Genomic DNA, 23,517 nt, shown 5'->3' on the forward strand with positions numbered 1-23,517 from the left:
CCTCTTCCTCTTCCTCTTCCCCGCTACTTCTGCCCTTTCCTCATTTTATCAATTTATGTGTATGGTGGTAGACGTGGTATCCTTTCTGCCTCTCCCCTGCTCTCCACTTTGTCCTAGGAAAGGCCAAGAGGGCCCCTCTTCAGAATGAGTCATTCTGAGACAGGTGGCCAGGAAAGCACCTAGGAATACTTCTTAAATCCAAGGGGAGAGGTTTAGGGTTGACGTTGCTGCATTGGCTAGAAATGCTGTTTAAATTTAGAAAATAGTAACTTTAAACCTTCTTTCTGAAGTGAGTCGGGAACCATTTAACAAGCAGGCAAGGAGATATATAACCTCTTTTGTTTTTTTAAGGGAATGTGTTATCGTTATGTAAATGTTTGAGCAGGAATTGATAAATCAACAGCTGGTGGATAATGGGAAAGGGGATTTTTTTAAAAAAAAATCAATAATTGTAAATTGAATATAAGGAATGCAATGTAAATTAGAAATAAATATTTCTAATGCAATAGAAGGAGCGTCTCCACCCCCATCGTTCTGCCCGGACACTGAGGTCCAGTGCCGAGGGCCTTCTGGCAGCTCGCTCACTACGAGAAGCCAAGTTACAGTGAACCAGGCAGAGGGTCTTCTCGGTAGTGGCACCCACCCTGTGGAACACCCTCCCACCAGATGTCAAAGAGAAAACCAACTACCAGACTTTTAGGAGACATCTGAAAGCAGCCCTGATTAGGGAAGCTTTTAATGTTAATAGATTATTGTATTTTAACATTATGTTGGAAGCCGCCCAGAGCGGCTGGGGAAACCCAGCCAGATGTGCGGGGTATAAATAATAAATTATTACCTTATTATTATTATTATTATTATTATTATTATTATTAATATGAAATATCAAGCAGCAATTTGGGGGGGAGTAGGAACGCATTTAGGATGAAGTGTGGGAAGTTAACTTTTTGGGAAAATGTTTTAAATGATGTAATTTGGCACTGATTTGTTAAGAATTTGAAAAACTAATAAATATTATGGGGGGGGGGAGGAACCATTTAACAAGCAGCAGAGCCAAAGGTCAGGCCCATAGAACGTATGAGTCAGTCAGTCAGTTAGGGTATACAAGGAGGCAACACATAAGAACATAAAGACATGAGAACAGCCTATTGGATCAGGCCAATGGCCCACCTTGTCCACTATTTTGTTCTCACAGTGGCCAACCAGATACCTCTGGGAAGCCCACAAGCAGGACCCAAGTACTCTCCCTTCCTGCAGTTTCCAGCAACTGGTATTCAGAGGCATGCTGTAGGCAGAGCACAGCCTCTGTCATGGCAAGCAGCCACCGGTAAGACTTAACCTCCATGATAATCCTCTTTTATAGCCATCCAAGATGGTGGCCATTGTTGCCTCCTGGGGGAGCAAGCTCTGTAGTTTAACTATGTGCTAAATGAAAAAAAAGTACTTTCTATTACTCATCCTGAATCTTCCGAGGAGCAAGCCGTGATACTGGAGCATACAAAAGCAACATGAAGCCTTCTTGAATTCCTTCCCGCCCAGAAAGATCCAGTGGCTAGCATGGGTTGGCAGAGTCAATCTGGGGCCTAGAGGAACCTCAATGAGAAGCTTCCAGCTGCAGATTAAAGTTTGTTCTCAATAGATCTCTCTCCCCTGAGCTCCCATCCACCCAGTATTCTGAGGAGAGCATTAGTGTCTTTCTCCAGATAGGTGCTCCCTGTGAAATGTGACTGGAAGGGGTGCCGGAGGAGAATGAATGAAGAGCCCATGTTCTTGGCCGTACAAGGGCAAAGAGAAAAGGAGGAACGCTTTGCTTCTGTCTCCATCAGCTATGGTTATCAGCTTGCAATCAAAGGAAGCAGCATTTGGCCCAGTGTAACGGATGCCTCGAGTGCCTATTTATGAAGCGTTTGGATTTATTTTCGTTCCTAACTCATGCACAGCAATCTGGACATGTTCCAAATATTCCCCTTATGAACTTCAGAATCACTTCCACTGCTGAGTTGGTGCCAGGATCATTTCTCTTCTGTTAGCAGCAAAAGAAAACAAAAACAAAAAAAATATGCCCAGATATCCAAAATGATCTAACTTAATGAGCTCATAAACTTCCTAACATAAAGCAAGCAACATATACAATCTGTTAATGGAGGCTCTAATTTACCGCTGCCTGCAAAACAAGCGGGTTGTTTTTTTTAATAGGGTGAAGGTCTCCTTTCTTTATTGACTTGCAGCTAAATTATGCACTGAGCAAATAGCATTGCCAGAGGTCTGCAAACACAAACACACACCAAGAGATTTGCATAGCTACCGGCCCTGAGCTGCTAAGCGTTTTGGAATAATATATACAAGGGCAGCCAAACTGATCCCAGGAGCACCCTGCCTGCAGAACTGGTGCTGTTACAAGTGTCACACAATATTCATTCTGCAGTTGTAAGAAACTGATATGTTATTGTGGCAGCACCTACACTTGGAACTCCCTGCCTATTGACATTGGGTAGGTGGCTAAATTACTCTTTGTGGCACCTGCTAAAAACATTTTTGTTCAGACAAGCCTGTCTGGATATGTAGAAGGTTGGTGTGTGGTTTAATCCTCTTGGTTCATCCCATTCTTTAAATAGATGTTTTCAACCGCTTTTATTGTTTTATTCTGAAATGTAAATTGGCCAGGCTTTATCCACTCTGCAGTGGCTAGCATGTCGACAGATTTCATGCACTTCTGCCAAAAAGAAAGAAAAATATCATAATTTCTTTGTTTCTCAGTTCAAAGTGACTTCAAGATGCAAGCTGGTCACAGGTCAAGGATAAAAAAAAATCTGTTCAAGATAATAATAAAAAAGATCTAGTCCTAACTTATAACCAGTTGTTCTACAGGGGGGGGGGGGGTCTGCAACAAAATGTTGCATTCTGGAGCTCTTTTCTATGATCCCAGCCAGCCACCCCCTGTTCCAGAATCCTTATTTCCATTCCCCTTGGTTTCTGCTCCAGACCACTCAGTCAACATTCCATTGCTAATGAGGATACCCAGTCCTGATTGGGTGGTGTTTTTTTTTTGGGGGGGGGGTTCCTACACAAAGGGTTTTCTCCCCCTAAAGACTTTTGTACTGTGGCAAACTTTGGGCTTTTCCTGAGGCTCCTTATAGCTCCCCCTTGTACACGGATTGTATCAAATTGGCTACATTAGGACCCATGCTTGGGAGGATGAGGTTTCCATTAGTTTATAGGCTTGATCACAGCCAGATTTCTGAAAATCCTATGCGTCGCAAACACAGCTTAAACCCACCAAGTGACCACAATTAGCTCCTCCGCAGATTCCTTCTCCAAATGGCTGAGTCATATTAACTGAGTGGTTCTATCGCAAAGTTTACGGTTGCTGCACAATACGTTTCTTTCAAACCGATTGCTTTTGTCAAGCGGGAATCTCGCAATCTTACAAGAGATTGAGTGACTCGCTATAAAGGATGGCAATGATGGAAAATTGATCTCCTTGCTTTACCCTGGCAATCAATTCAGCGGCGCAGTTTCTTTTTTAAAAAAAGAAAAAGAAAGAAAAACCCAACGAAGGGGGAGATGGGGAGACAGGCAGAGCAAAGATTACACGGTTGGGAAGAAAATTAGATGTATTTTTCTTCACTATACCTTTGGCTCCATTCAATAAACTTAAGGCTAGATTTTTAGTTGCATGTTAAACCGGCAGGAGGCTGTAAAACGACTACAGCAGCAGAAACCCGAGGAAAATCTGGTGGCCAATTTGAGTTTTGGCTGGTTCAGAGAGAGAGATGCTGTGCTTGGGTCCTCAACCTGTTCCCAGTCAGCCCTCACCTGCCTGCCTTCTTAAATTACAAGCAGTCCAGGGTGTGGCAATGCAAGTTCTTTCCTTATTTCCATTAGAAGCAGTGACAGAAAGCAGTGTCATTGATTTCTAGGGCTTGAGGACAAGGGATGTGTGGGCAAGGTTTTCAATAGGAGCAACGGGACATCAGATCTAACAACAGACTGTGAGGTTGGTTAACAAACAGGGGTGCTTCTGTTGCTGGCATCCATCTGTCTCAAAAGGCAATGGAGTGTGCCTCCAGGGGTGAAGTCAAACTGTACCACTTCAACATTGAAGCGGTCTCTCTGGGGTGCAAGTCTGAGCAGTGTTCATGGAGGTCCTGGGCTGGCCAGACAACAAGACCCCCCCTCTTGGCCTCAATGATGTGGTCCAAAGCAGAGCAGATGTTTGGCACCAGCTGGGATGCGGAAGTTGCCAGAAGGAGTCATACAGGGCAGCATCCAACCAACTAAGTGGGACTCCACTTAGGATTTATTTGGGGTTTACTCCTTAGCCCTTTCTTCCTCTAAAGATGTCCCGCAAGGCAGGGGAGTTTTAGGATCAGTGTTTTCCTTCTCCTATGAGGGCTGCCTTTCCAGGCTGATGAGCCATATCTGTCCCTCACTTCAATGCTTCAATGCACAGGTAATGCACAAAACAGATGTGGGAAAATAATGCATTCTCAAGAGTCATGCAGAAAAGCCCTTACTTTTACCCCTTGTAGAACTCAGGGAGGAGGAGGAGCAGGATAAACCTAGAATTAGTTAACTTCATCACCAAAGAGGATCTCACACATTACATGTTGTATTGTCCCATCTATTCGGCCTTCCGGGATGCGATGTTACAAACTATTCCCAAATCAATAGTCAACTCTGAGGACCAAGTAAAGTTTTTGCTGGCGGATGCTGATCCACGGATTTCCCATGGGGTAGTGGTCTTTGTGGTGAAGGCTATGAAAACTAGGGTATGGTTCCTGAATGAAATGGTGAGGTCCCTCCCATTGCTCTCCTAACCTGTTGCTGTATCTTCTTTCCTGAATGGTAGGGGTTTTTGGGTAGTCTCCTTTGCTGGGACAGCATGGCATGAATTTTAACTTATTTTTACAATTTTATTGTTTATCTTTTTAATAATGTTTTATGGTATTTTGTGTAAAGGCATGGACCTCACAAATTTAATAAACTTGTTGTTGACTTCATCATCGGCTCAAGCCTTTTCATCCTCCCTTCCTGCAACAATGGCACCAGGCTTCCCCCCCAGGACAGACCCAAATATTGGACACCCATTTAGACAACAAATGCATAAATTTACCTGAGTCTTCCGTCCTCTGCTGCAGCTCCTCCTGGTATAATCTTAGTAATAAATATCCCAGGATCGTCCCCAATGTGTGGGTTGTCTGTTCCTCCAGCAATGCTGAAACCCAGGCCAGAATTTCCCTAAAGAAAATAACAAGGACAGGGTGGGGAGAAAGAAAAGAAAATTATTGTCTGTTATAGGAGGACGATTGTTCTCAACCAGCGAAGGCTGGTCCAAGTGGGGTGTTGAACCACCAACTCTAATCTGACCTGAGCCAACCTCCACCTGCCAACCTTCCTGCTTACAACAAACCCAGGGGGTGTCACAGCCTGTTGCCTTTGTCCTCCTTAGTCTTAGTGACTAGCCCAAGGTCGCTGGAGACCTTAGTGACTAGCCCAAGGTCACTGGAGAGCCAGTGTGGTGTAGTGGTTAAGAGTGGTAGACTTGTAATCTGGGGAACCGGGTTCGCGTCTCCGCTCCTCCACATGCAGCTGCTGGGTGACCTTGGGCTAGTCACACTTCTCAGAAGTCTCTCAGCCCCACTCACTTCACAGAGTGTTTGTTGTGGGGGAGGAAGGGAAAGGAGAATGTTAGCCGCTTTGAGACTCCTTTGGGTCGTGAAAAGTGGGATATCAAATCCAAATCCACATTAAGAATATATAATTCTTTTTGTATATGAAAAGAATTAGTTAGCTCTGCCTGACTTTGGCTCTGGCTCCACCTAATGTTTGGGCTCCTGCCCTACTAGTCCCAATGGGCACCAGCCAATCTTAGCCTCAACTACACAAATATGACTGTTAACTTAAAACATTAGACGCAAAGTGCCTGGCTGTATAAAAGCAAGGCTCGTGGGGTGGCGGTGGGAAATGGCACTCAGCCTTACAATCCAAACACCAGCAAATTTCAGAGGGAAGAGCCGACTCTGCCCACAGAATTTTAAGTGCTGTGCTATCGATTCACTCCCCATTTGCTAAAGAGCTATGCTGCCTTGGCAGAAGATGCCTTTAAAGCGCACCACTTTTAACAACCCAAGCTTATTTTGTCATTGCAAAACATCCCTTCTCTTTACTAAGATAAATTGCATCTCTTCAATGCTATTTTCAAAAGCTTCCTAAAGAAAAAAAAGGAAGAAAGGAATCCTCAACTGTTTGCTAAATTGCTTTGGTTACAATAAATGCTCCTTGAAGAGACATGGTAGAATTCCACAGGGACCTCAGCTTCCTATATGGCTTGTATGCAAAAGCCAACAGACAAACAGGGTAATGGAAGCCCAATATAAAATACACAAAACCGTGAAAGACGCTACAATATGAACTACGAGAATATTATGAAAATATTTAAACTATAAATTATTTATATCAACAAATAGACTGAAATCACACAAAACATGTATGCAAGAATCTACTCGAAGGGATGATCTATGGCTTATTACCCAAATGATCAGTTCCGAAGGTGCAGAGTTCGATGTGCAATATTTATATACTGTAACAGAAATATTGCACATTGAACTCTGCACCCTCAGAGCTGATCATTTGGGTAATAAGCCACAGATCATGCCTTCAAGTAGATACTTGCATACATGTTTTGTGTGATTTCAGTCTATTTGTTCCTATATGGCTTGAGCTGAGGACTTCAGTTGGAGTTGGTGACAGGGGTTGGAAAAATGGGCACCTATATCCCTGAAGGGTTGGGGAAATGGGCACCTACATCTCTGAAGGGTCCTGTTGCTGCACCTTGCTGGTCCTTCAAACTTGCCTGTCATCTGAAACCAAATGAGTGGTGATACGATTAAGAATTCGTCTCCATTCACTCACTTGGCACATCTCTTTCTTTAGGTGGCTGTGTGTTGGGCTCAGAGAAAGAACAACCAGGGTGGGACAATTCCATCGATGGGGGCTCAGTGAGGACATCTTGCTCAAAGTCCCCCCCCAATCATATAATTGGCAGGGACCCCAAGGGTCATCTAATCCAGCTCCTTACAATGCATGAATTCTGTCCCAGCCCATCCCTGGCTTGGCTCAAAACACCAATCTTCTGGTTAGCAGCATTTTTCATTGTGGTGGTTTTGTCCCTGCCTCTGAACTGAGCGTGGTGGTGTCCTGGCATCACAAGCGGGGAGAGTGAAGTTGCAGTCTGGTTCTTTTTGCAGGCTGGTAGACTAGGTGGACTTTTGGTCTTCTCTAGAAGGGCTCTTACATGCTTACTAGGGGTGTGCAATGGATTCTTATGAGTCCCAAGCCCAAACTTGATCTACTAGGAGGGATATTTGGGTGTCAGGCTGAGACAGCCATGGATTGCTATGGGTCAGCTGGAATGTCGCTGAGCATTCTGGGGCTTTCACAGGGTGGAGCATCTGGCAGGAAAACCTATCAATAAGTCGAGGCCTACCTAACTACTGGCTGCATCTTCTCAGGAGAAGGTAAATGCCTGAGGCTTCCTGGCTCTCCTTCCTGCCTGATGCTCCACCCCACAGAATTGCTGTGTGTGCTCAACAGCTGTTGACACGAGGCACTGATCCTGTGGGGTGCTCACTTGCACGAACACTTTTGAAGGAGCACCCTGCAGAACTGAACTCCTGCCCCCACTCTCGGTCAGGGGGGGGGGGAGAGGAGATGCAGCACCTCCTCCCCCACCCTTCCCACCTCCCTAACATATGTTTAATTATAATTTTTGCCCTAATTAAACATTAACCTTACCCCTGAACTAATTCAGGACAAAAGCTGAGGTGCTGCAGGTGGCTCCTAATGGGGGGGGGATGATCAGGACCATGGGGGTAGATATGGGGAGGGGGCTGCACACACCCTTCATCCTTATATGGCAAAATTCAGGTAGCAGTGAAAGCAGGGTTCTCTTTTAGCATTTTGCTGGCATGTATGTGGTGGTGGCTGTTTTAATTACATTATCATTTTTGTTTTAATTGCAAGGTTATGATTCATTTGCAAGTTATGATGCAGATTGGTGGTGGGGAAGCAAGCCGTAAGCCTTTCCAGAACGAATCATTGCCGTCTCCTAAAATTTAACTGGAACTGCAGGCCAGCAGCACTGTGAAGTCTATTCCACCGCTGTCCCCCTAGGGGCAACATTTCAAAGGAAAGGGTCAGCACCCCTTGCTGGCACTCCAAGATCCTGTAAATTGCTAGTAATTAATCCTCTTGGAAACCTTGACCTGAGCAACAGGGTCCATCAAAGCTGTTTCACTGGCTTGTTCCGTCGTTGAACACATCCGCCGACAAGGCATTGTTAGATCACACACACAAGTTTAGCCTTCTCTCTTCTTTGGATAAATTGGGGGGACTTGAAGACAAAGGTGATGGCAGAGTCGCTGCAGTCCTTGATGAAATAAATGGCACTGAGCCAAACTTCAAACTAGAAAACAGCCCGAAATTTGAGTAGGGGCTGGAATTCAGGGTGCTCACATCAGGTGGAAGGCTGGGCGAGAAGGAAGCAAGAGGGCAGGGAGGAAAGCAGCGCTGGGCGCACAGGGTACTGTGAGCCGTTGCGTCCTTCTCAAGGTGCCCTCCAGCTAAAGCGTGGTGTGAGAAGGATGCAATACGACACGGCAGGGTGCTATGAGGTATGCACCCCCAAAATAACTGCACCTGGGGCGACAGCCTGCCGGCCTCCCCACCCACTACACCTCTGCCGCCACTATTCCCCAGGCTCTGATCCTTCTTCCCTTGATGGTTTCCCAGCTGGTTCCTCCCACCATTCCTTTTGCCTCCAACCAGTCCATGACAATGAACACATTTCAGAAGGTATCATACAAATTCTCGCATCCTTCCTCTGTGCTCTATCCTTGCTTCCAGGAGACCCGTTTCTGTGTGTGAGGCACATGCAAAAGGGACCGTTCCATTCCATCACAGCAGGAGCGCTTTCCCCACCTCTAAGTAAATGCCATTGATCAAACAGATTGCAGTTCAGGGCCCAACGTTGCTGTTTATAAGGCTTTACATTTACAACGCACGCTCCCTCTCCCCAATCAATTACTCAGCCTACTTCCTAAACGAGAGAAAAATCACCGAGGATTGGTCATGAAGGCACAAGCGGGGGTGGAAAGGACTGCTAAAAGTTGACTGCATTTGTGATAGACACCTTTCCTTTGGATGGGTGCTGGATAATGTGGCCCCTATGACAAAATGCAAGCTTTGAAGGGTGGCTGTGTGGTGGTTTGTGTAAAGTGCAAATTATAACGGTCCCTCTTCAAATGTGAACTGGATCAAATTTCTCCTTTATCCAAAGTTATAACACCTGACAAAAATGCCTTTAAGTGTAGGTTTTGTCCCATTCCTACTGTGGCCTTGAAGAACACACACACACACACACACACACACACACAAACACACACCTCTGCTCAAAGCTATATTTAGTGGGCGTTTCTTGTGTGGAGAATTCCACCCCTTTCCCTTCATTCGCAAATGGAAGCCACCTCATTAAAACATCAGTCAGTTAAGAAGAGTACATGTGTGAGAGAAAATGTGAGGACTTTCTCTTCCACACTTCCAACAACAATAGGAAATCAGCCATGGTCTTTGACTAAATGTGTTTGCGTTTAGGTGCTGTGAAAGCAAAAAAAAAAATATCAAAAAAAAATATCAAAGTAGACAAGCACTGAAATTGAATGCTGATTGCATCTCAAAACTGTGTGGCTCAGATCTGAACATTTCTCTGTGTACATTACATTGCGGTCAGTGCAACCAACTCATGGGAGAAGGAGACTTTAATAGGCGCAGCAAACTGCTGAATAATCTCCATCATCAATGGCGTTTTAACTGCCTATTGAATCGTAGCCGTAACTTGCTCCATCCCTTGACTCTCATCCCTGCTCTATTAACACAATTTGAAAATGAATTTATTTTTACATGACTTTGAGAGCTTAGCTCCAAGATGCTCATTCTCAGCGTCTAATTGAACTTTTGCATTTTTTAGATCAATAGGAGAGAGATTGGCTTCCAGGGGACAGTTTACTGGAGTCATTTGTAATATTGACAGATTTCCCATACATAGCTTGGGAAATAAAAGCTGCATTATTGATGTGCTTCTTACGCATTGGCATATGTGTATATCCATAAAGAAATTGAGCAATCATTTCTACTATTAATACTCTACCCATCTCAAACCAGCTTGTTGTGCTCCTGAATACCTGTTATTTTTAATGATGCTGCTTGACTTGGTTTAGCCGAGGATTACCTAATGGTTTCTTCTAAGAATCATAGAACTGTAGAGTTGGAAGGGACCCCAAGGATCATCTAGTTCAACCCCCAGCCATGCAGGAATCTCAACTAAAGCATCCATGATGGATGGCCATCCAACCTCTGCTTAAAAACCTCCAAGGAAGGAAAATCCACAACCTTCCAAGGGAGTCCATTCCACTGTCAAACAGCTCTTACTGTCAGAAAGTTTTTATTTATGTTTAGTCAGAATCTCCTTTCTTCTAACTTGAAGCCATTGGTTCGAGTCCTACCCTCCAGATCAGGAGAAAACAAGCATGCTCCATCTTGATAGCCATCTTCAACTCTTTGAAGATGGCTATCAAATCTCCTCTCAGTCTCCTCTTTTCTGGGCTAAACCTACCCAGCTCCTTCAACCGTAAAAGCAAATCTTAGCACAGAGACAGGGAACCCAAATACAGAAATGCCTCGAAATTTGCACTTCTCCAGCTTCTGTGCTGTGTTTAAAAATGCTTGGTTGTTGCTGTTTTTCTTTAATACAATGTGTGCAAAAAGCATATACTCATGAAAATGTAACTGATTATATTGGGGAAAACAACTTTGCAGTGAACTGAACTTAAAGCTGTAAAAAGTAGAAACTTGAGAGGAACTGAAATTTGTCCATCCCTATTGCTGTCCATTTAAAGCTATGGTTTTCCCAGTAGTAATGTACGGAAGTGAGAGCTGGGCCATAAAGAAGACTGATCGCCGAAGAATTGATGCTTTTGAATTATGGTGCTGGAGGAGACTCTTGAGAGTCCCATGGACTGCAAAAAGATCAGACTTATCCATCCTTAAATAAATCAGCCCTGAGTGCTCACTGGAAGGACAGATCCTGAAGTTGAGGCTCCAGTACTTTGGCCACCTCATGAGAAGAGAAGACTCCCTAGAAAAGAGCCTGATGTTGGGAAAGATGGAGGGCACAAGCAGAAGGGGACAACAGAGGATGCGATGGTTGGACAGTGTTCTCGAAGCAACTAGCATGAGTTTGGCCAAACTGCGGGAGGCAGTGAAAGATAGGGGTGCCTGGCGTGCTCTTGTCCATGGGGTCACGAAGAGTCGGACACGACTGAACAACAAAATTGCTGTCCATGCATCAAGTGGAAGTGGGAAGGTCTGAAATGAAAATCTGCTGTATCTGAATAGGTTCTCCCTGCGAATTGGAACCCTGCACGATCAGCTAGCCAGGTCTTGATTGTATACTCTTCAGGCTCCAAGGAACACTTATATAAGCCAATTAGGACTCATTCACGCTATATTCTGGCCCCCATCCTGCAATGTTCTTTGGAAGCTGAATGTGCACTCAGCAGCCTTCCCTGGCTCATAATTAGTACCAGTTAAACTTTTTTAGAGTGCTCAGCACCTTGAGAGATCAAACTGCACCTCCCCCAGGTATACCGAACAGGCACTACATATACCTGCTGGTAGTTAAAGCACATTGCCCATCAGCTCAGCACAATCTTTAGGGTGGTGGGTGCATATTCTGGGATGGGTTTTGCTTTTGTTTAAAAAGTTCATCTTAAACTGCCTAGGGTTGCAGTTTAAGAAGAAGCATTCCTCCATCGTATGAGAGTAGAGAGAAGGACACTTAAGAGGGTAGTGATCATGCAGGTTTTATCAGATGAACATAAGAAGAATCTGCTAGCCGTTGATAGCCTTTCCTCTATGAATTTGTCTAAAGCTCTTTTAAAGCCATCCAAATTGGTGGCCATCACTGCCTGACAGTACTCACATTAAAAATAATTACATTTTTTTCTTCTTCCTTCCCTTTTTTTATAAAAAAACCCTGCTGCCTAAAAGTGGGGAACATTTTAGTTGATTAAGGCTGGTTTTAAGTGATTAATCTAACTTAGAGGTGCCCTAGATGTCCCAGTCAGCATGGCAAATGGTCAGGGGTGATGGGAGTTGTAGTCCAACAACTTCCGGGTGCTACACTGGCTAGGACAGGAGATGAGGCCTCTAAGGCAGGCATAGGCAAACTCGGCCCTCCAGATGTTTTGGGATTAAAACTCCCATCATCCCTAGCTAACAGGACCAGTGGTCATGCATGATGGGAACTGTAGTCCCAAAACAGCTGGAGGGCCAAGTTTGCCTATGCCTGCTCTAAGGAATAGAAATCTTGATCCCTTCTCTTCGCTGGCAAATATCTGTTATTATTAGGAAGTCTTTTTTTTTTTTTTTTACCTTGCAGGGTTGATATTGCCTTGTTGACTTTTAGCCATTCTGCCTGCTTCCTCTATGTTACAGTTTATTCCATTTGATGTCATTGTTCATTGTCATGTTTTTTTTTTTTCTGTTTGTTTGCAAGAAGCCACCAGGGACATATAAAATGTATACAAGGGGGAAATGGATTGATCCGAGCTGCAATCCTATGCATGCTTCCCTGAAAGGAAGCCTCACCAGACCCAGTGGCCCTTACTTCTGCGTAAATGAGCATAGGATTGCACTGTCATTATATTAGCTCTCCTACACTAATCATACATCTGATGGCCACGATCCTTTAGGTGGTGAACTCTATTTTTCTGCTTATGCCGCGAAGCACTATTCACACGAATGGTGTCACAGAGCTCAACAATTTCTCTCTCTAAATTAAACATTTGAATAGCCTAGAATCACCCTCTTGTTCAGGGGTGAAGTGAGAGTAATTAATACTGTGCCTCTCTAAACCAGGAATCAGCCATACACCTGCAACTATAAAATTGCAGGCAACCAAGCACTGTGGAAAAAAGTAGGGCAGGCAATCAGTTGAAGGTAATCTCCTGGTACATTTGCAGTTGCAGCTGAGTGTCTTTGCGGCTGGTAGCAGAGAAATGAAGTATCAGCTGGATCCACTGCTAATTTCATACCGCTGAATACTATTCAAAAGGTCCATGGAATACTATCCCTCAAAGGTATGGGAAATATGCACAATCAGGCGATGAGTCATTTTCTTTTGTAACTTAATTTCAGACATGTGTCCATCTCTCGTTATCTAACAACACAATCCTATATGGGTCTTTTGTATACCCACCGTTTCTGTAGGGTAAGTATGAATAGCATTGCACTCTAGGATTTTATTACCACACTATGATTTCGTCATCACTACATACCCAACTTAAAACAAGCCTGTTTTTCCAGATACCTCTGCTACAGAATTAGGGTAAACAGACGTTGGCATCTATAGCAGATCTACCTGTGGATTTACTAGCCTACTGTTTCCATTCACCAACGATGGCAATATAAAAAAGGTTTATTAAACATTAAATGCACAGTCACAACATTAAACCACTGTGAAGTTTCATACTAAAGAACAAAATAAATACTTATGTGCTGTACTCAGAAAGATAGGTGCACTGCTGGAGAAAGCAGAAATCACTAAAATACAGTGGATCCAAACTCGAGGAGCAGAACTGTGGAAGATGGAAACTGATGCACTGCTAAGCATAGCAGGAGAACAGTCAAGATAGATGAGTGCATTTCACGAGGTCATTTTCATTTGTACTACTGGCTATCTGTTAAAACTGTTTAAAAATAGTTTCTCCCCACTCCCACAAAAACATTGTTTTCTACATGGGTGTGATTTCCTCTTTTTTTGCATCTTATCTTACTTTGTGCACTCGTAATTGTGTACTTTTTATCTTTTAATGAAGAACATATATAGAATCATAGAATTGTAGAGTTGGAAAGGATCCTAAGGGTCATCTACTCCAATGCAATGCAGGAGTCTCAGCTAAAGCATCCATGACAGATGGCCATCCAACCTCTGCTTAAAAACCTCCAAGGAAAGAGAGAACACAACCTCCCAAGGGTCACTGTTCCTGTCTCAAACAGCTCTTACCAGTGGCATACTGAGCTGCTTGGCTGCTGGGAGTGGCAAGCGCAGCGCCCCCCCCCCCCCCGGGGTGGGGCGTCATTCTGCAGTACATGCCTCATGATGTCACGACGCCCTACTGCAGCAAATCAACAGCCCATCTAGTAAAGCACCATTATATGGTTGTTTAGTGGAGGCAGCAAGGGAATAAAGAAATCCTACTACTGCAATGAGCTCTATGTGGGGCTACCTTTGAAGGTGACCTGGAAACTACAATTAATCCAGAATGCAGCAGCTAGACTGGTGACTGGGAGCGGCCACCGAGACCATGTAACACTGGTCCTGAAAGACCTACATTGGCTCCTAGTACGTTTCCGAGAACAATTCTAAGTGTTGGTGCTGACCTTGAAAGCCCTATTTGGCCTTGGCCAAGTATATCTGAAGGAGCGTCTCCACTCCCATCGTTGAGTCTGGACACTGAGGTCCAGCGCCGAGGGCCTTCTGGCGGTTCCCTCACTGTGAGAAGTGAGGTAACAGGGAACCAGGGAGAGGGCCTTCTCGGTGGTGGCGCCAACCCTGTGGAACGCCCTCCCATCAGAGGTCAAGGAAATAAACAACTATATGACTTTTAGAAGACATCTGAAGGCAGCCCTGTTTAGGGAAGCTTTTAGTGTTTGATCTTATATTGTATTTTTAATATCCTGTTGGAAGCTGCCCAGAGTGGCTGGGGAGGACCGGCCAGATGGGCGGGGTATAAGTAATAAATTATTATTATTATTATTATTATTATTATTATTATTATTATTATTATTATTATTATCCACTTGGTTCCAATGGTAAAGACCAAAGGAAAAGGAGTGACTGGGTTAGCTGTTTCCCCCCCAGGCTCCCTTCCCACTAAGAGTGTGAAGTTTCACCCCCCCCCCCTCACCATGCCCTTGAGAAAGAACTTGTGTATTCAGCTGCGAATTCCCCACCCCGGCAAAAAGCAAACGGGAGAAAATTAGATATAAAAGAATTTCGGGATAATTGCGCGCGGCAGCAGAACCAACAATATCTGCTTCGGTAATCGTAACCTGGAAAATTACCGCAGCATCTTTAATTGTAACCTTTAAATCTCCCAGGCTCTTTGCAGAGCGTTCTCAGAAAAGCCCCCAAAAGCTTCAAGGAAAAAGGACAGAGACGCTTACGCCAATTAGCATCTGCGTTACCAGCTACTTTTGATAATTGCAACTAATGTGGGGCTTCTGAGGGAGGAAGGGGAAAGGGAAGAAAAGAGCTTTAAAACTCTGAAAGTGACTGAATCAGCCATGGCTCCCACAGATGTGTCCAGGTCTGAAATGCCAAAAGTAAACGGCAGTACCAAAAAGCCATCTGTCGAAAGTTCAGTCAAGATCCACCCAGCTGGTGCTTAGCAAATCCAAAAAAAATATTAAGTTTTCAGATACTAGATGATAATATTTAGTGGAGGGTTATGCTGATAAGGCAAGATATCGAGCCTATTGGGAAGGGTTAGCAGCAACTTCAGATCACAGATGCCAGGGTGGGTCTCAAACTGGGACTCTAAGCACCAAGGGTCTGGTGCCTTGCTGATGGCGGGAGCACATTTTTGTGCTTTGAGTGCTGAACTGCATTTTTTCCACAGGTGCCACCTAGGCCTGACTACCTGAACTTTGAACTTAGCTAGCTGACCCTGAGAACCGATCCAATTCCATCAGGCCTAACTGGAGCATTATCCAGTCACTGCAGCTTGCCTTGTTGAGAAAGGACCCCTGCCAGGCTAAGCTCCAGCTCATTTCCCTCACACTGTCACCTGGGAACTAACACACCTACCTGCTATGACCTTGGCTTGGGGACACCTTCCTCTTCTTCAGGGGATGAGGCCAGGGATTCACAGGGGCGGGGGCTGCCCCAGAAGCACTTTTAAGTACTTTTGCAAGAAGAGTCCAGTAGCCTTGTTACCCTCCTCTGACTCTGAGGACTCTATCTTACAAGTCCCAGTTCAACCAGAGTCTCCCCAGCTCCATTGATGCACAGTCTACAGGAGAAAGTCTGATCCCTTTAAATCAAGAGGCAATAGCTTAGTGGTAGAACACCTGTCTTGCATGCAGAAGGTCTCAGATTCAATCCCCAGGTAGAGCTGGGACTATTCCTGCATTGCAGGGAGTTGGACTAGATGATCCTTGGAATCCCTTCCAACTTTACAAAGTGGAGTTACCTACAGAACAGAGCTATAGGTCCACTCAAAGTCCTAATCTGAGCCCATCAGCTACTTCAGAAGCAACATATGAGCTCAGCTCTCACGCAGTCCTCAGTGTTGAGTCCTCCATGGAGCTGTCCAAGGTAGTACTTTCATCTCAGCTGAGGCCAGTGCTCACATCAGAACACAGCCTTGGATTGTACTATTTATTGGGTCTGAGTTTTGGAGGGCCCTGATCAAGTTGCCTTCTGTGCTCTGCTGATAATAATAATAATAATAATAATAATAATAATAATAATAATACAATATTATTTATACCCCGCCCATCTGGCCAGCCACTCTGGGCGGCCTCCAACAAATACCAAAATACAATACAAAGTCACAAATTAAAAACTTCCCTAAACAGGGCTGCCTTCAGGTATTTTCTAAATGACAGGTAGTTGTTTATCTCTCTGACCCCTGATGGGAGGGCGTTCCACAGGGCGGGCGCCACTACCGAGAAGGCCCTCTGTCTGGTTCCCTGTAGCTTTGCTTCTCACAGTGAGGGAACTGCTAGAAGACCCTCGGCGCTGGACCTCAGTGTCCGGGCTGAATGATGGGGGTGGAGACGCTCCTTCAGGTATACAGGACCGAGGCCGTTTAGGGCTTTAAAGGTCAACACCAACACTTTGAATTGTGCTCGGAAACGTACTGGGTCATTGCTCCCCATTACTGCAAGTAATTGGCTTACTTGTTTGCAGGTGGCAGACAAATATAGAAGCAGTGCTGAGCAAAGATCTGGGCAACATGCCCAAACCAGCCAGCCCCACATTCTTACCTGTATTTTTCAATTTCAAAATAAGTCACCAAAAGCTTCCGAAGCAGTATACAAAATATGAAGATTGGGGACAGGCATGGCATAATTAGGGTGCCAGTAAGTTCCAGTGTGTAGTGTGAAGCCCTGCTCATTTGCAATGACACCAATCTTGAAGGGGTAGCTAATACTGCTGAAGACAGAAACAGGATTCAAGATGACCTGAACAGATTGGAGAACTGGACCCAAACCAACAAAATAGGGACAAAGATAAGGCTCTGCACAAATATAAAATTAGGGAAACCTAGCCTGCCAGTAGTACACGTGAAAGGGATCTAGGGGTCTTAGTAGACCACAAGCTTAATGTAAGTCAACAGTATGACACAGCAGCAAAAAAGGCTAATGCTATTCTTGGCTGCGTCAACCGAAGTATAGTGTCCCAATCAACGGAAGTAATAGTCCCGCTCTATTCTTCCTTGGTCAGACCATACCTGGAGTACTGTGTCCAGTTCTGGGCAACACAATTTAACAAGGATATTGACAAGCTGAAACATGTGCAGAGTAGGGCAACCAAGGATATTTAACAAGGATATTGACAAGCTGAAACATGTGCCAGAGTAGGGCAACCAAGCTTCATGAGGAATGGTTGAGGGAGTTGGGTATATATAGCCTGGAAAAGAGGAGACCGAGAGGAGATAGGATAGCCATCTAGAAATATCTAAAGGGCTGCCATCTGAAGGATGTAGCAAGCTTGTTTTCTCCTGCTCCGGAGGCTAGTACCCAAACCAATGGATTCAAGTTACAAGAAATGAGATTCTGATTAAACATCAGGAAGAACTTTCTGGCAGCTGTTTGACAGTGGACTCCCTTAGGAAGTGGTGGACTCTCCTTCCTTGGAGGTTTTTAAGCAGAGATTGGATGGCCCTCTGTCATGTATGATCTTGTTGAGATTCCTGCATTGCTGGAGGGTTGACTAGATGACCCTTGGGGTCCTTCCACACCTACAATTTATGATTCTATGCCACTGCTTGGCTTCCATCACATTCCCATGATAGAGAAGCAAGCAATCCTGCTGCTCAGTGGTGGCAACATTGTCTCAGCAGCAGTGCTCTAAGCTAGGCACCTCAACTCACCATTGCCACTTCCCTTTCATGGCAGCATAGAGCAACCGCACCACATATTCCCTTTTCTTCATTGTATGTGGTGATTTAAAACATAAGTGTAATCAATAAAATAAAGGAGAAATGCACAGTTTTAAAAACCTTGACCCCAGAAGACTCTGGACACTCCGTTCGGAACGAAAATGGATGGTTTTCTTACAATAATACAGGATTGACCATCATGTAACCGCAATATTTTGGTTCTGAATGCTGAAGCCAAGAAAGCTTCTTCAAAGAGAACAATTAAGCAAAGCAACACTATACCTAAGGAGTTTTGTTGCTGCTATTGTCCAGGTTGTATGAAGTGCCTACCTTTGAGAGAGAGAGAGTGTGTGTAAAGCCAACGAAGTGAAATAAAATTCCCCTAAAAGCATTTAATAGACTAAGCTAAGAACAGGATTCTACAGGCTGGATCACATGCGATCCCTGACAGTTTTTTTTTGTTTTTGTTTAAATACACCTTGTGTTTCTTGGCTGCTTTTAACTTGTGTGTTTCCAAAAGATATGTGGACCTCTAGCACTCAACAATTTTTGCAGTTAAATTTTGACCAATTGCGGCTTTGAAATAGAAAATCAGAGCAACAGAATGCTGACCTCTGATGTCTCCTTCTCATTTGAACTCTGTCAATATTTGAAGCTACATGAATGGGAAGAAAGATGAACATACTGATTGGATGCTTATTGTCAGCAGCTACAGGAGTAGTTCCTGAAGATGCTGAAGGTGATATTTTTAATACTAAGACAACATGTGCAGGTTTGACATTGAAATTCATAGACTGGGGAGACTCAAATCCCTGTTCACCCCATGAAATTCTCAGTGTGGCCTTGTGGCAGTCACCCATCTCAGCCTAACCTAACTCACAGAGTTGTTTTGAGGCTAAAATGTAGAGGGGAAACCATGTGTGCCACCCTGAGCTCCTCTGAGGAAGGGTGAAAGAAAAATGCAATAACAAATGAATGGATGGTTGTTGAGTGGAAGACATCCTAACTGGGCATGAGTTGGTTCTTCAGTGTCAATTCTCTTCCTTATGGTAAAGGTAAAGGGACCTGACCATCAGGTCCAGTCGTGCCCAACTCTGGGGTTGCGGCGCTCATCTCACTCTATAGGCTGAGGGAGCCGGCGTTTGTCCGCAGACAGCTTCCGGGTCATGTGGCCAACATGACAAAGCCGTTTCTGGAGAACCAGAGCAGCACACGGAAAGCCCCTTCCGCCCCTTAGAAAGGAGGGGGGGTTGCAGTGGAGCACGAGCCCTCCACGTGCACAGGGGATGCTTGCATCCCCTGGTGCTATTGGGGGAGCTCTGGGGGCGGTGCCCAGCCGGCTGGCCAACCGGCGCAGCCGGCTAGGGCGTGCCCACTGCACTTAAGTGGGTCCGCAGCCAGAGCTCGCCCTCTTTTCCCTGCGCTCCTGATCGATCAGCTTTCCCCTTTGTCTTCGCTTGGATCACCTACCTCCGAAGATCGAGCTGAGCCTTCCTTCGACCTCCGAGCTCGAGCTGATCACTTCGGGGGCTTCGGCCTCTAGCCTTTGCTCAGAAATCACTTCGGGGAAAATTGTTTTCCTTGCTACAGAGCTGAAATCACTAAGGTCTGGGGGGTTTTATTTAGCAGATTTTAGCCACCGGGAGATCGCCGCTGCCATCGCCTGCTGAAAAAACCGTCCCTCCACGCTTCGCCTCCGAGCGGCTGGCCGGCGCGCTGAGGATTCCCCACGACGAAACTGCCCCTGCGTTGGTTTCGTTTTCCGCGGTTTGCCTCTCCTCCGCTGATCAGCTGGTCTGCCGTTGATCAGCTAGCCTGCGCGCCGGGGATTCCCTCCTGAGCGGCTTCCCTGCTTCCGTTTTTTCCTTGCGCTGCTCGGCCTCGTGGCCTCTTCTTTCTTTGTTCTTTCTTCTTTTAGGCTTGCCTGACCACGTGGCCGCACACAGCAAAAAAGCGGAGTCTCCATCGTGAGAGCGGTGCCGCTCCTAGCCTGCGCGCCGGGGATTCCCTCCTGAGCGGCTTCCCTGCTTCCGTTTTTTCCTTGCGCTGCTCGGCCTCGTGGCCCCCCTCTTTCTTTGTCCTTTGTTCTTTAGGCTTGCACTGCCTGACCACGTGGACTCATCGCCCCTAAGAACGGCTTCCCTCTTCCGCAAATCAGCTGGTCCGCGCATCAGCTGGGCAGCGCTACCGGGCCAGGCGTGCGCTTGGCAGCAGGAGGGCCCCCGCCCAGCATAGCAGCAATTCGCTGTTTTGCCGCACGCCGGGGCAACTGGAGACCTCCTTTCGGCTCTCTACTCCCGATTCACGGAGCAGCCTTCTCCTGTGATCGTCCGGCCCCGCTGCGCGGCATTTTGTCATTTGCGGCAGCGTACTAGAGGATCCTAGCCCTCAGGGGCCTGCCTGCTTCTGCACGCCGCTTTGCCCAGCTGCCTGGTCATCCAAGCCTCGCCTCACTGCTTCTACAGGATCGGTAACGTAATAAGAGGGTTGCATTCACCGCATATGTAACTGCTGTAGTGCTCAGGGAAGGCTAAAAATTGGGAGACCTCAGACTGAAAATAAGTTTTCGCTGCTAGCCTTCCTGATTTAATTCTCTGCTTTGCGCAGTAATAGTGGTTCCTTGTTCTGTTTGTTGGTCGTACATCGTGATCCCTTTCCTGGAGTATTGTGGGGCTGGTTAGCCGGGTTATCGTTATTGTTTGCTGTTTACGGGGTTACTGTTCTGATTTAGCCTGTGTTTACCTAGGCCCAGCGGCCATCTTGAGTGTGGCCACGTGCTTACACTGGTGGCGGCCATTTTGAGTGTGGTGGCCATTTTGAGAGTGGCTGCATCCATTTGTTTGTGGCACGTGCTTTAATCCGAGGCGGACATTTTGGGAGTGGCGGGGTATCCTGGCCACCGCAGCCATTTTAGGTGTGTCTAAGGGCTTGTTCTTTGGCAATTAGCAATCTAAGTGAACTTATTGCAAACTACCTTGCGCTCTAAACTACCCGATATCGAGCTAGTGTTATTGATATTGAGCTAGTGTTATTGCTAACTCGCAATTGGGAGGTCAATCGTATGCTAGCAGTTTGTTGCTGCTTTATAAGGAAGTTATTGTTCTTTCGGTGATCAATATATTGCAACCAATTTATCTTTAGTTTGGCCCGCTGTTAAGTGCATTCGGAGAAGTTTGATCACTAAATTGCGACCAATAGCAGCCCCACACGTTTAAGAAAGAAGTACTTTAATTCGTGCGACCTTAATTGTAATTTTGTGGTGCTTCTTGGCAGGGCTGTGCAGCCCCGTATACAGCCTTTATTGTTCTTTATTCCAGAACAAAAAAGTTAATTAATTCTTCGCACCACCTTCTTTAATAGGTAGTTTCAAATAAACAATATTAACAATTTACTAATAATTAATTAAGAAGTAAATAAATAATTAAGTCTATTAAATACTTACATAACTTTCTTTATGCAGCAAGTTCTTAAATAATTGAGCAATAACTTTCTGTATACAGTAATTTCTTAAATAATCTAGCAATAAATTAGGACAGTAATACGTTTTAATTGTTAATACCTCATAGATAATACAAAGGCTAGCAAAACAATAAATAAATAATAATGGCATCAAAAGGGAAGAAGGCAGCAGCAGCTTCTGCAGGTAAGTCCAAAAAAGGGGGCTCATCTCAACCGCAGGGCGGGGCTGTCGTTACAATTTCACCTCAGGTGTTGGAAAGCTTATTAACCGGTTTTCAAACCATATACAACCAAATTAAGCCCAGTCCTCCCGTGGTGGAGCCCACCACGCAAAGTACCCCAGATTGTATTCCAGACACAGCACCTGGGGATGCAGACCGCCCTGGAACTTCCGCGTCTATACTAGATACTTCCCAATCGGCTGGCACACAATCCCAGGGCATTACAACGCAGTCCCAGGCCGCAGCTACAATGGCAACAGAAGTGACGCCTTCACAAGGTGAGTCTACTGCTTCCATGAATAATAACACATCCTCAGTTCACCCTTCCTCTGGTGTGCCTAGTTGTTTTCAGGAATCTCAGCCCAGTGCAGGTTCTTCCCAGGGAAGGGTGCTTTCGGAGACATCATCAGATGAGGAGGAGCATGAGCGCGCCACCGCGTCGTCTAACCAACCAGGGCCTTCTGTTCCGGGACCGTCCACGTCGGCTGCCATACAAGGGCCATCAACTTCAGACCACCAGGCACAAGGACAGGAAGGGCGAGGAAAGAAGAGGGCAAAAAAGTGCGCGCACAAGAAGTCAAAAAAGAGTAAGCACTCGGAAACCGAGGATGATACAGGTACGTCCTCAGACTCAGATAGCGATGCTTCTATGGAGGGGTACTGGGGTGAAGGAGAAGATCTGGTTGGCCTTCCTTTATGGGCTCATGAAAGGAGGGCCAATTCACATCGAAAATCCTTTGATGGTACGCTGGAGTGGAAGGGAGGGGCCTTAGTACCAGAAACCAAAACGTCCACCTTCGTGTCCACTGACGTGATCTTAGGCAATCACCTGACCAAAAAGAAAAGGACCAAAATACTAAATGGGGATTATGTAGATATCTTTACTCTCCTCCCCCCGGTGAAGGTCACTGCAAAAGGCGAGAAAAAACGATCTTATGGGAGGCGTAAGTACAGGGAGCCCAGAGCCGAAAGAACATTTGAGAATTGGCTGGATGGGTTCCAGGTATTTATGGGCGTGGTCGTCGCCGCTTACCCCAAGAGGGCGATGCATCTATTAGCATATTTATCTCATATCAGAAAAGCGCGGGCGAAGGCGGGGGAAGCAGCTGCTTTAACCTATGACGAGGCATTTCGCAGAAATGCGTCCCTCTTAGCAACCACACGCTGGGACCTCATTGATCAAAACTACTGGAATGAACACGTAGGGCCCTACATGGAGAAGAAACAGCCTGACCACTATAAGGCGGGAAAAACAGAATTTAGGAAGGATACCCATCACCAGGTATGCTGGGAATTTAACAAGGGGTGGTGCAAGAGACCAATGTGCAAATTTGCGCATGAGTGCGAGAAGTGCTGGGGTAATCACCCAGCAACGGCATGTTTCAAAGGGAAACAGTCCTTTCGCGGGGGAAGGGGGGGCTCCAACCCCGGTACCAGGAGTGCTTCTGGACCATCCCACGCCTCAGGTGCAAATCGCTACTAACACCTCCTTAGGCCTCGCCTTTTCCCCCATAAAACTCTACCCTTTGAAATCACTCCTAACCAGTTATCCCAATAAGGAAGCGGCCAAATACTTATGGGAAGGGTTTTCTCAAGGTTTTAGG

At 45.6% G+C, this 23,517-nt stretch overlaps 1 protein-coding gene across 24 annotated transcripts in view; it reads right to left on the reverse strand.

The window, feature by feature from the left end:
• The window catches only part of DLG2 (discs large MAGUK scaffold protein 2), an 834,734-nt gene that overhangs the window by 212,102 nt on the left and 599,115 nt on the right, over positions 1-23,517 (reverse strand). For all 24 annotated transcript variants that reach the window (XM_033146043.1, XM_033146049.1, XM_033146050.1 and 21 more), the window contains one exon: positions 5,117-5,241. In XM_033146043.1, coding sequence (XP_033001934.1) covers positions 5,117-5,241 — 125 coding nt within the window. The remainder of the gene's footprint in view (positions 1-5,116; positions 5,242-23,517) is intronic.

This window comes from Lacerta agilis, chromosome 4 (genome assembly GCF_009819535.1).
Source record: "Lacerta agilis isolate rLacAgi1 chromosome 4, rLacAgi1.pri, whole genome shotgun sequence".
In the NCBI taxonomy this organism is placed as follows: Eukaryota; Metazoa; Chordata; class Lepidosauria; order Squamata; family Lacertidae; genus Lacerta; species Lacerta agilis.